Here is a 16,021-nt window from a genome sequence, read left to right on the forward strand (position 1 = left end):
AGTACTAAATGTGAAACCTGAGTGTCAGACTGAAATGACAATGAAACTAATGAGATTGTTTTAGTTCATTCTGAATTCTACACCGATTGGTCGGCAGCTCACGTAAACAGGACAGGATTGACACAGCGTCTTTTGGACGGCAGTTACAGTTGCGTTAGATACCTCTGCTGTTAGGATTCCAGGAAGAAATCTTATTCTCACCTTAACATTCTTTTAAACCATTTAAGGTACAACCCCCCCCCCACCATGGATCTATAATGTTCAGAAATGACCATTACCTACCCAAACACTGCTATATAGAAGTTTTCCAGTAAGCCCTAAAGGGATAGTTACAGTTTTAGACTGCCAATATTTCCGTTTCTGCTCAGCGGCTCTCTTTCAAACTGTGAGTGACCATAACTAACCATGCAGCACCCCCTGCAGAGTCATTTAATCCTAGGGTGGCAGATACTCTGTCTCTAGGGTTGCCTGACAGACGTAGGGCGGGTTATGGAGAGCATCCAGGAAGAAATAAGGTAAGTTCTTGGCCGATTGGGGCAGATCAGGGAATTACAAATTTACTACAATGCCAGTAGGTGCTTTATGGTTAGGTGGCACCCTTATCTGTCTTTGGAAGATCACTGCTGAGCTGTAAGTCTGACTATTAGCAGTCTAAAACTGCAAATATCTCAAAAAACACAACATATAAAATGAATGCAAAGCGCAGACATGCTCAGAGAAGCCGGCCTACATCTTTTGGCAAAGAAACAACAGCAATTGCCTGTCGCTGAGTTTAATGGAGGCTGCATGTCCCCCACTGGTACAGTATTCAGCCAATGTGTGTTTTTAGGGCCAAAAACAACCACCTGTACCAGCGGCGTGAAGCAGTTTCCTTTAAACTCATTGGCAGATGGTGTGGGAGATTTTCGCCAATCTCTGCTGATGGAAATTCACTGGTTATATTAGAAATGTTTCTTTTGTGTTTTAGGGGTGAATTGTGAAAAATCCACAGATTCCTGTAGAGTGAGCACAAGTACAAGTGATTTAGTGTTAAAGGGGACATATGCCCGATGTATAGATTTCATGAAATTAGCAATTGTGGCACTGCTATTATCATGAACCGACCAAAGGGCAATGGTTCAGGTCACTGATGCAGGAGGTGTCTCCGGATGCTTCTCTGCTCATTAGTACTGCGCTGTAAAACAGTCATGATTAGCGTACAACTGCTAATAACATGAAGCTGAAAAGAGCATTACTTTATATTACTTTAAAAAGAATGGTTTTAATATAATTTAACAAGGGAGAAGCATTTCCTTTTCCTGTCCGGAGGGCATGTTGTAGGACTTCGGGGTCGGTGGGAGGCACACCTTTAAATACAGTTATGAATAAAAATGAAACTAAATAGTTAATTGCTCAAGTATTTCTTATTAAATATCAAGAGAAAACTCATAGAGCTGTCAGTAAGTGAATGCCCAGAAGTAATCTGACAATGAATCTGTATATATATATCTGAGTCTGTTAGTCACCATAATGAAAATATAAGCCCTGTCTCTCCTACAGGGCAAGTAGCACCCACTGAGCCATAGCCCTCCCTTCCCTACACCCTATGTTGTTATTAAGGGTAATGGCACCACCCCATGCAGAGGATTTCAATGCAAGTCTAGGGGACGGCACTTGAACATTCGACAGATGAGCCCTGGGTGCCATCTCCCAGTTTCAGCATTTGCCTCCAATCACGGGTATGGGATCTGTTATCTGGGAACCTGTTATCTGAAAGCTCTGAAATACACCAAAACCATTTCCTATTGTGTCCGACTCCTCCTTAAAAATTCTAAATTGTTTGCAGCGAGACACAACCTTGTATATGATGGTAACCAAGCTATAGAATAAAGCTATAATGATGGCTACTGGGGGTTACATGATTGTTACTCAGTGCCTGGTGCTCTACATTATGGGAAAGCCTTCTATCCAGAAAATCCCAGTAATCCCACGTAACAGCCCCCCCCATACCTATAGACACATAGTAGGTTCTGCCCAAATAACAAACCCCGGGTTAACGTTTAGTATGTAATAGAATAGCCTATTCTTAGCAACTTTCCAAATTATTTGCCTTCCTCTTCTGAGGATGAGGCTACAATGTCATTGTTATTGTTACTTTGTATTACTTATCTTTCTATTCAGGCCCTCTCTCTATTCATAGTCCTGTCTCTCTTTTAAACAACTGCCTGGTTGCTAGGTTAAACTGGGTCATAGCAACCAGCCTCTTAAATGCCAACCTGGAGAGCTGCTAAACAAAAAGCCAAATAATTCAAAAACCGCAAGTAATGAAAAATGAAGACCAATTGCAAATTGTCTCACAAGAGCACTATCTATATCATATTTAAAGTTAATTTAAAGATGAACAACCTTTTAAATGCTAAAGGACTATAATATACATTCAATCAATAAAATAGTGCACTTTCCATAAAAATACTCAACATATTGGCTCAAACATGGAAGGAATCCTGTTACAAATCTCTACCATACCCACTGCACGCCGGTGTCCCCCTCTTGCTATAAGGATAGAAGAGACAACTGTTAAACACAAACTAAAAACTTCTTTTCAAAGTTTGTTATATATTCTAAATGGGTGAAAGTCTAGAACCAATGAAGGGTGCACCAAAACCAACCATGTATGTCACAATATACATGCATGGAGCCCCGACTAATTACTAGAGGACTTCGCCCAGCACTAGTATGGCCCATGGAACAAACCACACACAAAAAAAAAACTTTCCAAGGAGAAAAGACGGAGCCTAGAACACCTTTATAGATTTTGTACCTTTATATAAAATGCAGTTCGCTCTACTTCTTCCTATATTACAAGCCTTCATATATAAGGCACTAGTGCACATTAACCTCTGATATCGAAGCGGCGGATCAACCGAGTCGTCCCCACCATGGAAAGACTCGCCAAGCACTGCCTATGTAGTTCCAAAGAGTCGAGACGGAGAAGTACGGACATGATACTTTTGTTGCTATCTAACTATACAGAGACGACATTATCAGACACCATATAATCCTGTTTATGAATGCACACTAAATACATTAAGTCTTATATGTAATTCAAGTACTTCTAAACGCGGGCCTCCTGGGAAAGTCAGTTGGAGGCACACAGATCATATGTTACACTATTGTCTAAGGCTTTATTCTCTCCAGGCAGTGGGAATATATAAAAATGAGTATATGCTCTCTGCATATAATTCAGTGCCAGCACAATGTTAGAGGAAAGCGAGAGATCTGGATACAATCATCCACAATGCGCCCATGCGTATGTCAATGGAGCAGAAGTCCTGGACCCAAACCTATTTAAGGTTATTGAAGCAAAAAAAAAGAATGGTTGCTTATTTACTGATGAGAATAATGCCCACGTGTCCCCCAAAAAGATGAGGGCAGGCAAGTTTATACAGGATCTGTATATGTCTCTAACACTTCGGAAGCCCTTGTAACATGTGGATGACATTTCAGCAGCAATATGTTTTACACAAAGTGTACCTTCACCCCCGCAGACCTACATTTTGAATTTGGCTGAGGCTTCTGGAAATCAGAGGGTATAGTGGCGGTTCCTGTAGTTCCTATAGCAAGGAATGGCTGTGTGTCTGTGTGTGTGTATGGAAGCCTAATGCATTGTGGTACTATGAACTAGGTTTCGATGATGTTCCGACCAACTTTGCCTTATTTCTTTCCTTTATTGGAGTTGTTCGTGCTGATGTTGAACAGAGCGAGGATATCGATCATTGCTTGCTTGATATGTTTCCCAAAGCGGTGAGAATCCTGCAAGAAATATTGTACAGATACAAAGTCAGAGGTTACATCCCACACAACTCATTTACAAATACAAGTTGGTCATCCAGTGACTGGATCATAATGGGCCCAGGAGCCGGACTGGCAAACTGTGGATTATGGCAAATGCCAGAGGGGCTGCTGTAAGATGCCATAGACAGTCACTATTTATTGGGCTGGTGGGGGGGCTGTTTGGCCTTGAAATACCAGGGCCCAGTTTGTATCCCAGTTCAGGCCTGAACAAGCCTATGCTGAGCCATCAAGAGAGGACAGCAGAAGCTGAGTTCATTTAAATGGGTTGTTCACCTTTAAATAAGGTGAACAATAAAAAGTAATAAAATATAACATAAGCAATAAAATTGAAGCCTTACAGAACAATAGTTTTTTGGCTTCTGGGGTCAGTGACCCTCATTTGAAAGCTTGAAAGAGTTGGAAGAAAAAGGCAAAAGAAATAAAAAATAAATGAAGACTAAATAAAAAGTTACTAAGAAATGCCCCCCACTTACGGTCTCAGGGCTGGAGAATTTGCTTGATATGTGGAAGTTAATGAGGTTTTCCCCAACAATGATATAGGACACTCCATAGCCGTCATCAGCAACCTGAAAACACAAGAGAGCAAGTCAGATCAGAACTGAAGAGTACATGGCAGTGCTGCCCCTTTGGGGGGGGCGCCCCCCATGGTATTCATGTCTATCTGCTTGAGCATTGGTTAACCCTAGGTGAATACAATGTAGCTGCACATTGCTTGGGCCAAATCACCAACCTTAATCACCCCATGTGACTACATGTGATGGAGACGCCAGGCCTTTGGCACGGTATTTGTGGAGCTTACAGAAAGTCTGTATTAGGATGTGAGGATATATTCACTTTCAGAGACACCACCAGGTAACAAACTAGGGAAGTGCCATAAGTATACAGCAGGGGAGCAGCCATGGTGCCGCATTGCAGAAATCAGTAGAACATATAGACAACAACTTACAGGTCCAAATCCACCTCCACTTGATACATTCTCTGGGAATTTCTCCAGCTGGAAAAGGTGCACCTGCTGCTGGGGGGTCTGAGCCTCCAAGGTTCAGACAAAACCTAAAGGGCAAAGGCACAGAGTTAAAGGCATTTGGTCAGCAAGGATCTGCATTACATGGTTATTAAATCTTCTTGAGCTCATGGAATTAAAGGAGAACTAAACCTCAACATTGTGGGCTATATAAGTAAATACTTTCTTCCTTGTTGGCTGATTTTCCCATATCAGCACACTGTCCACCAAAATGTGCCTTTCAAATACCTGCACCTAAACCTTTACCTGCCATCATTCCTGGTAAAGGGGACGGTCTATTTTGAGGGCATGGCATTACTTATAATGCTTGTCCTCTTTGTGAGTACATTTTTACATTATAAAACTGAACAGTGCTGCGTATCCTAGCAGTGCTCTATAAAAACATTATACAGATTTTTATGCATATCCATATTGTGGTCTTGGTGGGCTACTTACCTCCTTAAGGAAAGGGGAATCTACCCCTAGGTATTTGGACACCACATAAAGACAGAAGAGATGGCGATCAATGCCAGAGCCTGTCATGGCCAGACGGTACATTTGCTGATGCTTCTCTGCTGCCTCCTTGAATAACTGAAGTCTTTTTTCATTCTAGAAACAGAAAACATTGAATACTTTATTCATTATTTGTGTTTGTTTAGAACAAAACAGAATTCTATTTGGGGTTTTTTTTCTGCAGCTCCTTAATGTATTTATGGGTCAGGAACAAAAGGATTTGCTCTGAGGGACTTTCCTATTTACTTTCCCAAGGTAAAAATAAAAAGGCAGGAGTATATAGATAGGAATTGCAGTTAATGGCTTTTCCCTTACAGGGGAGTCAGAAAGCCAAATGAGCGACACATTTGCGAGCATTCAGTGCAAAGCAAAACCCGGGCACATATGAAACGGTAATATGGCTTGTTTGTGCAGGGCAAATCGAGCTGAAAGCACTCGGCAAATCAAATCTAATTACAGAGAAGATGAAGCAGTGGAGGCAGCAGAATAAAGGAACACAAACCCTGATCACAAAGGCATTTTCCATAGGATGCAAAACAGCAACTTGAACTTTTGGGGCACAGAGCTTCCTATGGCGCAATTACACTTTCTATGGCACCCAGAGAGGGCAGAGAATCAGCCCCTACAGTGGCACCAGTCTTTCCCTGTGCCCACACATGGAGCTGATTTATTCTTGCAATGTGCGAGTATGCATTCTGGGTCCAAAATCTACTCCGTGTGCCTGCACTCAGGCCGACACGATGGCTCTAAGTGTAGGGAAAGGCTGATACCAGTGTAGGGGCTAATTCTCACCCTGCATTTATTCACAGGCCGAGAATCAGCCCAGTTTGGCATTTGCCCAATATGTCAGAACCTATGTCTCTTCTACTATTTTACTGCAAATCCCAGTATCCCCTTGGCCAGTGAGGGATGCTGGTAACTGCAGGGTGCTACAGGACAGAAATCTGCATCTTCCATGGAAGGAGCAGTCTTTTGAAGGAGAAGTTTTACTTACTGTTTGTGAGGGGTCTGACATTGCCAACACAAAGTCGCAGGATTCAATGGTGCAGGAGCGGACGGTCTCTGTTCTGCCTTCTCTGAACAGCCTGGTCATAGAGGCTTCATAGGTCAAACAGAACTTTCCTTTGTCCTTAAAAACAAATGAGTTATTGCTGCGGCACATTACAGATTTCAGGCTTTCAAGTCGCATCTTCCTTCAAACACAAAGTAATTTGCACAAAATGCTATGTGACCATCATTATCACCTGGAAAGCCGTATGGTAAAAAGGACCCACAAATGCAGTTACAGTATTGCAACTTTAGGTGCAATTGTTGCCCAAAAAATTAATTACTTGCATCTAAAGCAGCTTCTTGAGCTTCTGCAAAGGTGGCGGTAGCAACAAGGTTCCCACAATGGCCTGCGTCAGCTGATGCTGTGAACTTGCCCCCCACGAATCGACACCCAAAGTACATTCAACTATGGTTTTTGTAAATCTGGAAACCCATAATCCATAAAGTTCCAAATTATGTGAAAGCCATCTGCTATAGACTCCATTTTAATCAAATAATTCAGTTTTTAAAGAAATGGTTTATTTTTTTCTCTGTAACAGAACCTTGTACTTGATCCCAACTAAGATGTAATTACCCCTTATTGGGGGCAGAACAGTCCTATTGGGGTTCTATTGAGATGAGCAGCTGAATTACAATGAGGGAAGCTACACTTACTCTGTAATGGGCCAGCTGGAGAGATAATTGCACAAAGGCATCGGGGCTTGTTCTACTTTTCTTGATCAGTCCTTTGCCGAAAGAATCGAAAGGGAACGAGTGGAAATCCACGTCGTCTGCGAGGGCTTTGGCAACTGTCAGGGACTCTTCAACAACGTTTTGGCACTGAAAGAAATGAAATTCGAGCAATGAAGCAGCAGTGATCATTCATCTCATATACAGTGTGGGGTACAATGTTCCCCTGTATAATTACAGGACTTTCCCTTTATTTAACTACAGAGCTTTAGATTATTCAGTATACAGCTAAGCGTAGCCTTATATTTGTCACTTAGTGATGTCACAGTGTCATATATTAGACCGACGCCTCTCTCTCCTGCCACACCCTGCTGACAATCCCCTCATAGTAAGTAAAACACTTTCCCCGTTACAGTTATTATTTTTCTCCTCCCTTCATGGCTCTAATAAACACTGCCCGTTAGAAGGGTTGGTTCACCAATTAATTACCTTCTATTACATTATGAAATGGCCGATTCTTAGCAACTTTTTAATTCTTATATTTTTTAGTTTTTGAATTATTTGCCTTATTCTTTTGACTCTTTCCACCTTTCAAATGGGGGTCACTCACCCCGGCAACCAAAAAACTGTATCTCCTGGAAGCTACAATGAAATCTCTATTTCTACTTTTAATTCTATCTCTTATTTTTTTATTATATTATTTATATCCATCTTTCTCTTCAGGCCCTCTAACTATTGATATTCCAGCTTCTCATTCAAACCATTGCCTGGTTGCTAGTGTATTTTGGACCCTAGCAACCAGATAGCTGCTGAAATTCCAAACCTGAAAGCTGTTGAACTAAAAGCTAAATCATTCAAAAACACAGGAATTAAAAAGTGAAGACCAACTGCAAATTGTCTCAGAACATCAATCACTTCATCATATGAAAAGTTAATTTAAACATGAATAACCTCTTAAACGCTGGTGACAGATGGATTCCAGCCTAAAACCACATGTCATAAGGTGGGCATACATGCAGGGATAAGATTGTATAAAACTCTGTGTGTGTGTGTAGAGCCTTAAGGTACTGAGGAAATGAAGGTGGCCTGCAACCTCTTGTCTATATACATGAACACCATGGTAACATAGTCCTAAAGGGGAAGTAAAGGTGTCCCACAATATTTAGGGATTTTCTGGAAATCCCTTAAAGGAGAAGGAAAGGTAAAACACTGGAGGGGGGTGAAGTGCCAAAATATTTTTTTTAGTCTTTATTCCTTATCTATCCTTTATGCTTTTCAAACTACTTCCTGTTTGCCAGGGTAAGTCAGACATTAGCAACCAACAAAAGTTCAATTTCTGACTGTAGAACGAAAACCCAAATATTTTAAAAAAGTCACAAAGAATAAGACCAACTGCAAAGTGTCTTTGCATTTTGCTTTCTACCTCATACTTTATTTCAAGATGAATTGTGGTGGAAATTGTGGTGCCTTTTAGCAATGCCGAAGTCCATTTATAACTTATCCATGTGCTGGGGCTGAAATTATTTCGTTTCCAGTGAAATATGTAGTGATGCTCACTCAGCTCCCTGTATATGTAAGATGTTCCCTTACCTCTTCTGGGATATCCCACTGCAGTCTGCTGGGAGGAGGGATGTTTCCATTCACGTCTCCTTTACAATGCCCGTCTTCATTGTACCCCAGTTCCATTTTATCCGTGGCCATGACATACTGTGGAAATAGCAACGGGCGCTTAGTTACTGCAATTCAGAACGGGGCTTCTTTCCTACAGCAGAGCATGTTTCCTGTAACGATATGGGCACTCCTGCCAGGGATTGTGCTGGGATCTTATATATGGAATCCTTGTTGTGCCTGCAGCAGGGGCTGGGGCTGTGTATTCCCTTCCCAATGGTACCCCAGGCTGACAGAGGCATATACTATGTTTATGTGCCAGGACAGCGGCACGGCAAAAATGATTCTCATCACTAACCTCCCAGAGGTGCCCAACAATTGGGGCATCGGCCCAGGAATGCCCAACGTTCATGCCCATCTTTCCATTCTTGAACACAACAAAACTCATTGTTTTGTCAAACCACCTGGAAGCAGAACACACAAACATACGCGGCATTACAGACAGACAGAACAAATAATACTGAGTGCGTGAACATAAATCATATTGAGGACGTTTGGTTTCTATCTTTTTTCTCTGGAGAGTTGAATTAAAGGGGACCTGTCACCCCAAATTGTTTCCCCCACCAGAAGTGCAGACTAATAGATCCCACACTCCAGTTGGCTTAGTGCTAGTAAGGGGTTTCCCACTACCCGAGGGCTCTATTAGCCTCCTCCTCTGGTGAGGGGAACCATGCTTTAGTGATAGGTGCCCTTTAAGTAGATAATCAGCTTCACTGCCCCCAGATTGGCTTACAGCAAACTATAATTACTATTTCTAATTACAGGAGGACATTTCACTCATTCACAGGGATCATAGTGACCCACCCAATGCCAACTTTCTCTTTTTGTCAATGGTTACTCATGTATGTATACATATGTATGTATATATTACTATATAACTATATATAATACTTTATATATCCTGCTGTAACTCTGCATTTCTAAATCCATTATGTGGTGTTTCCCATAGGCCTCATCCCCTGCTGCCCTCTTATATAATGGAGACTGATGATTGCACACATTGGGCCTATGGGAGGTTTGTAGCCAGTTTGTACCTGTCACCCCATTGTGCTTTAGCTTTAGCCTTTAATTTGTCAAATGTAGAAGTAAGTTACTAAATAACTTATCCTGTATCTACCACTTCTTTATGGAAGTGCTCCCTATAGGAAGTGGCTGCATCAGACTAGGGGGGGTAATGTTAATTTTGTAATGGGCTGTGTGTTCCCTCAGAGATGCAGCTCTGACTGTAACAGGACGTATTGTGGGAGTAAAGAACTTTGTCCATTAACTGACTGATGGGGCCTAGCATGTATGTGTCTTTGGTTTGTTTGTGTGCACCATGAATTGTATGATCGGCCCCTAGTACCTGAAATGACAATTCTGTTTAGGATTACCCAATGGCACATACTACTAAAATTGTATATTTTTATGATAATGGTTTATTTAGATGAAGCAGAGTTTTATATATGAGCTGTCTCATGTGATGAGAGTGTGTGAGTTTTCCTTTAATTTTTGCTACTATATAGTATTTATTTGTTTCTAGCTCCTTCCCCTTGTGGAGAATACGGCTGTGAATTAATGTGCAATGATGGCGGCTGTGAGCACGTATCAAGGGTGTGTCCTGTTGGATTCCGAATGGCAGAGACTGTAAATGGAGTGACCTGCACAGGTAAAAACATGGCATCCCAGCCTGCAATACAGCAATATATTTTCCAACCTGCAATATGCTAGCACTATGCATTTTAAGTGACTGCTTTCTGTTTTACACCCACTTACTCTCTGAGGCCTAAGGGATTATTTATCATTGTCTCCATGGGTGAAATATATTCACAATGCACCTAAGGGCTCTGGCACACGGGGAGATTAGTCGCTCGCGACAAAACTCCCTGTTTACGGGCGACTAATCTCCCCGAGTTGCCTTCCCCTACCATCCCACCGGCGAAAATGTAAGTCGCCGGTGGGATGGCACACGAGGCGCCGCGATTTTGCGCATATCGCCGAAAAAGCCTCGCGAGGCAACTTTGGAGATTTGCGCGAAATCGCGTCGCCTCGTGTGCCATCCCACCGGCGACTTACATTTTTGCCGGTGGGATGGCAGGGGAAGGCAACTCGGAGAGATTAGTCGCCCGCGAACAGGGAGTTTTGTCACGGGCGACTAATCTCCCCATGTGCCAGAGCCCTAAGGTGCCTGTCATATTGTGCGGTTTACTGTGGTCTTTGATGGAGATCAGAAGGACATTGATGCAGGACCCCAGAAGGTAAATAAGGGTTGATCTTGGGGCTTAGTGGTTTTGGGCTACTGGCTTTGTGGCATGGCAGCCCTGTGCCATAATACCAATAAAACAAGAGAATGTTTGCCAGGCCACTTTGATTTCCAAGTCACATGTACCCACACCCCAAGGTATTGATCAAAGTGAGAACCAAAAAAATCAAAATAAAACACAGAACCTATGGCACCGGCTTGTTGGTATTGTGTGTCAGTTCCATAGATTTTACATTCCCTGGCATGAATAAAGGCCATATACCAGCTAACATAGCATTATAGATAAGTCAGATAAAAATGTTCTAGTTTGGATTTCAGCAACAAAAACTGGATGGCTTTATGTGTTAAATGCAGGCTCAAAATGGTGGCAAAAATCTGGGGGAGATTTTGTTGTTTGAATTTCCCACCCACTCAGTCCCAAGTGGAGGTGATTGCCCGAAGAAAGAGCAGCGACAGTAAGGGGGGGGATTAAGATGATGTGCGAGGTGAGGGTCAGGGGGTGATCGGGAAACAAGCAGGGGAGGTCTGGACTAGGGTGAAGGGGAGGGATATCGGCGATGGGGTGCAAATTCTTTTAATATTTTGACTGAGAAAGCATCTGAATTAAAATATCATCAAACCTTGTGCTTCCTCCCTACTAGATATTGATGAATGTGAGGCCTCTTCATGTGAAGGAACCTGCATAAATACAGAGGGAGGATTCGTGTGTGACTGTGGGCCAGGCATGAAGCTATCTACTGACAGGACGAGCTGCTACGGTGAGAACTTGTGCTTTCTCTGAAGTCTCCAGTTTGGAGCATCCCCCTAAAGTTAGAGCTTTCTGTGAGCATCTGATCTATGTAACAACAGGAGGTCTCCCTGAGAAATATAGCAAAACTGTAGCCAAGGACTGCAGGAGGTTCAATTAGCAACATTGAAAGATGATGTGGAAAGGCGATAATAGTGAATAACAACAGAGTTGGCGCTCATAAAACACCCGTGACAGTTAAATTCAATCAAATAGTTTTTATTATAAAAAAGTTACAATAATCTGTAAAACAAAATCATAACGTGCACACCGTGACCAAACATAGAATAAATAATGGATTTACATTAATTCATTCTCAGACAATAATACACAATAATTAAAAAGGAGATGAAATAAAACCAATTGGTAATACCTACACTAGTTCATATATCATTACACATGTATTGAGGAGAGTGAGTTAAAAACAGTTGAAGAGATCTAAAATATAAACTCATATGGAATAAAAAAGTAATCAATAGGCATAAACACTACATAAAACTAATCTAGAATGTCTAATTCCTTCACAAGGATCTACCATAAACAGGACTCTATTACCTAATTAGCCCCTAGCATAACAGAGGCGTGTATCTAAATAGGAAGGCGTTGGGGAACCATACTATAGGATACTCCTTTTAGTCTCCGCTCGAGTAGCGATAATTACCCACACACCAGGAGAGTAAGGTGCATATAAGGGACCCCACAGGGATTTAATAGCAACACTTCCTTCACACTGATCCCGGCCGGGAACTTACTTGCTAAAGGCACAAAGAGAAGAGCGGACTTTAGGCTTTAGACAATAGGCCAGATGTGATAAAAGGTCCTATGTTATACATATATTCTGCTTCTGGGATGCCTGCGCTTTAATGCATTTGTTGAATTAGAAGTTAATATAAACAATCCTTGGTAATGACAGATTAGCTTTCAGCCTCAAGATGAAAATGTTTTGATCCGCGGGAGAATTTCTACCCTGGGGCAAGAAGTTAACACCAACTATTCAGAATTTGTAAATTAGTGGATACAGTAGTAAAGGGAGGGTAAAGTTCAAGTTTGCTTTTAAAGAAAAAAGTTCACTTTTAAGTTAACCTTTGGGTTAGATGGACTCATTTAAGCAACTTTTTAACTGGTCTTCATGGTTAATTCTGCCTCCTCATTGTCAGGGTCACTGACCCCAGCAACCTATAAACAGACAGTGAAGGTTCAATTGTTACATTTTTATATTTTTATTCTATATACCATATATACTCGAGTATAAGCCGATCCGAATATAAGCCGAGGTACCTAATTTCACCTAAAAAAACTGGAAAAACGTATTGACTCGAGTATAAGCCTAGGGTGGGAAATGTAGCCGCTACTGCTAAGTTTCAATAATCAAATAAATAATAAAAGGACACTCAGCGTGACCCCCTGTGAACTCTTCATAAATATATCATGTTGGCAGCTGCAGATTAGGGAAAGGTGATTAGGGAAAGGTGGATGGAGGACCCTTTCACCCTCCTGCCTTGAAGAGTTACAGCACAACAGATAAAAAAAAAAGAAAGAAAAATGCAACAGCAGCAGGAAGCTGGAAGCAGCCATACTAAGTATCAAGTACTTGCCATGCTTTGGGCAAAGTGTCCCTATAAAGTCCCTATGAATGCTAGCTGCATTCTTAGCAGTGACTGCCTCTTATATCTGAATGTTTATGAATTAAACATAGCTGATTAAACAACTGAGTTATATACTTAAGAGCTCATAGAACTAGTCTAAGATTTCCCTGAATAATCAAAATCCCATGCATTAACTGCAGAGCAACCTATGAACAATGAATGAAGATCAGTTGTTACTCCTTACAGATGCTTCCGCTAAATACATTAGTAAATACCTGCAAAAAGTGCTGAAATTCCATTAGTGCAGATAATGATCCCATAAGCATTCGCCAGCTGCTTGATCCCCACTAAATCTTCAGTGACAACGGGCATGAGAGAGAAGTATCCACTGGAGAACCCAATGAGAGCACAGACCAGAGCCAGGCTGGAGTACACATGCATGAGTGGCAGAATATTCATACAACTGACCGGATATCTTGTCAAACCTTGGCCAAAAACATTTTGGCTGGAATCTGCTTGATGAAAAATCCTATCATACAATGATGACATAGTACTGGGCATGCAGTAAGTCACTTGATCAACTGGCAAAAGACCCAGTCAGTGCTTTCATTTGCCAGCCCTGGTGTGCATTTGTTGATCTGTTTGCTTGACTCTCGGGATCTCTACATGTGGTCAGCGTCAGCTGTGTGGGAGTGCTTTGACATTAAGCTGCTTTTATATGTATTCTCTCTAAGCCAGTAGTTTTTAATCCTACTTGCCTCTTTGGGGAGCAATGTTCAGCACTGCACTCCTTAGCTCATAAAACACTTCCATATCTGCCATAGTTCAGAAAAACCTAGAACAGTAACTGTTAACCATAAATCTCACTCTGACACTAAAGCTGGTCTGAGAGAAAAGAGGCTTTTCATTTAAATCCATCCCTAACTGGCCTTCAATCTGGGCCCCCAGCCAAGATGCTGTGTCCCCCCAGGGACAACCCCACCGTTTAAAAATCACTTCTCTAAGAATAAAGTGTCCCTTTGCCACACGGTGTACAGCAGTGCTCAGGCTGGCACAAGGCAGCCCTGCCCTTACCATATTAAAGGCAGTAAATACAGGGTTCAATTGCAGCCGCACCCAGCACCAACTCCTAACTTGGGCACAAGTTAGGAACAAGTAGTAGGTTGAAGAGGGGACAGCTACGTGCCTCCCCCAATCCCCCTTTAAAAATATAGTTTTGCCAAATGCAATGAGAGCACAGACCCTATGAGAGCACAGACTCTGGTCTGTGCTCTCATAGGCTCTGTGCTCTCATTGTATTTGGCAACGCCAGGCTGGAGTACACATTCATACTCCAAATTTGCTGTGCGAAAATGTTTGACGGCGAAGCAAGATGGGACAGATTCGCTCATCACTATATATGAACCTAATATTTTGATAAATACAAACATGAACAGGAAAAGTTTGGTGACCTTTAAAATGCAAGATGATCACGATGCCCTTTTTGTTGTATTCTTACTGTTCTTATTTCTTACTCCTCTATAATTCTATACTTAGCTACTCCTTCTCTTTGTCTGCAGACATTTATGAATGTTCCTCTAAAAGATCCCTGTGCCAACAAAAATGCAAGAACCTTCAGGGCAGCTACAGGTGTTTGTGTGCGACGGGGTTCGTCCTACAGAGCAATGGACACACCTGTGCAGGTATTTAGTGCAACTGAATGGATTTAAGTTATATGTGTAGAATTAAGTCTAAAGCAACTTTTTGAGTTTTCTTGAAACTCAGAATTAACTCTGTAACTTATATCATTGCTAAATATGTGGCCAAAATCTTCACTCCCTTAGTTGACAACACAGTACACCACATTCAGAACTCCATGGACTTTGTCAAAAGGCCTTTTCAGGGAGTGATCATCAGACACATCAGTTCCTGTCTAATAGAACTTATTTATTTGCCCCATTTATTCAGAACCCACCTTGATAGGAGAGAACTTACAAACTTCTTATGGTGATGTGTCCATTGTGTTACGCCCCTTACTGATTTCATTTAAAATACAGCAGTAATGTATGTTTATTGCTCACTCTTTCTTGCTTGGCTCTTGCACAGACATAAATGAATGTCGGAGGCCAGGAACATCCCATCTTTGCAAACACTTCTGCCACAATACTCATGGAAGTTTCTTCTGTTCTTGCCGGGCTGGGTTTCTGCTTGATCCAGATTCACAAGCACCCAGACAAAAGCCAGAATATGTAGGTAGAACATTTTTAAAAAAGTGAGATAAAATGCCTCCTATAGTTATGGCACTGAAATAATGTTTGTATCCTGCAAATATATGATGTTTCCCAGAGATCTAAAAGTCACTGAGATTTGCCATATTGCAGCAAACATGGTTGATATTATTTGTGTTTGTGGTAGACACCAAAAGGTGGAACTCCAAGCCCAGTGAATCGATGCAAATAATTCTGTAGGGAAAATATCATTAATAAATATCTTGTTCTGTTTCCAGCTAAACAACTGGTTTAAGTTATATTTTAAGTAAATGCAGATGGAGCCCAAGGGGTTGGAATATTTATCCCTGACTATTCATTCTGCATATTCTGTAGTAAGGAGAGGAGAGGTAATTTGCTGAGCGTCAGTTGGATTTAGCTGTATTATGTTGAGCTTTTTTTTTTATAACATTTAGGGGCAGATTT

General features: G+C 41.6%; 2 protein-coding genes across 2 annotated transcripts; one reads left to right on the forward strand and one right to left on the reverse strand.

The window, feature by feature from the left end:
- Positions 1 to 2,194: 2,194 nt before the first annotated feature.
- LOC100492865 (carnitine O-palmitoyltransferase 1, liver isoform) lies at positions 2,195 to 9,185 on the reverse strand. The gene is given in 9 exon segments (XM_018093337.2): positions 2,195 to 3,792; positions 4,308 to 4,400; positions 4,781 to 4,863; positions 4,866 to 4,884; positions 5,291 to 5,443; positions 6,342 to 6,476; positions 7,052 to 7,216; positions 8,657 to 8,773; positions 9,033 to 9,185. Coding segments are annotated over 9 exon segments (1,002 nt in total). The 5' UTR covers positions 9,171 to 9,185; the 3' UTR covers positions 2,195 to 3,693.
- A 996-nt stretch (positions 9,186 to 10,181) lies between these two features.
- Positions 10,182 to 15,619, forward strand: LOC105945734 (von Willebrand factor C and EGF domain-containing protein-like). Its single transcript, XM_031900570.1, has 3 exons — positions 10,182 to 10,382; positions 11,618 to 11,734; positions 15,435 to 15,619. Exons 1-3 carry the CDS (start codon positions 10,292 to 10,294, stop codon positions 15,602 to 15,604), a joined length of 378 nt encoding a protein of 125 aa, XP_031756430.1. The 5' UTR covers positions 10,182 to 10,291; the 3' UTR covers positions 15,605 to 15,619.
- The last annotated feature ends 402 nt before the right edge of the window (positions 15,620 to 16,021 follow it).

The sequence above is a fragment of the Xenopus tropicalis genome, chromosome 4, assembly GCF_000004195.4.
Source record: "Xenopus tropicalis strain Nigerian chromosome 4, UCB_Xtro_10.0, whole genome shotgun sequence".
NCBI classification, from domain to species: Eukaryota; Metazoa; Chordata; class Amphibia; order Anura; family Pipidae; genus Xenopus; species Xenopus tropicalis.

What these genes read in the sequence shown, in the direction of transcription:
- LOC105945734 (XM_031900570.1), top strand. Translation starts at nt 10,292, where the DNA reads ATGTGCAATGATGGCGGCTGTGAGCACGTATCAAGGGTGTGTCCTGTT. An exon ending in AAATGGAGTGACCTGCACAG is followed by an intron (nt 10,383 to 11,617) that starts GTAAAAACATGG and finishes CCTCCCTACTAG; the next exon opens with ATATTGATGAATGTGAGGCC. An exon ending in TGACAGGACGAGCTGCTACG is followed by an intron (nt 11,735 to 15,434) that starts GTGAGAACTTGT and finishes GCTCTTGCACAG; the next exon opens with ACATAAATGAATGTCGGAGG.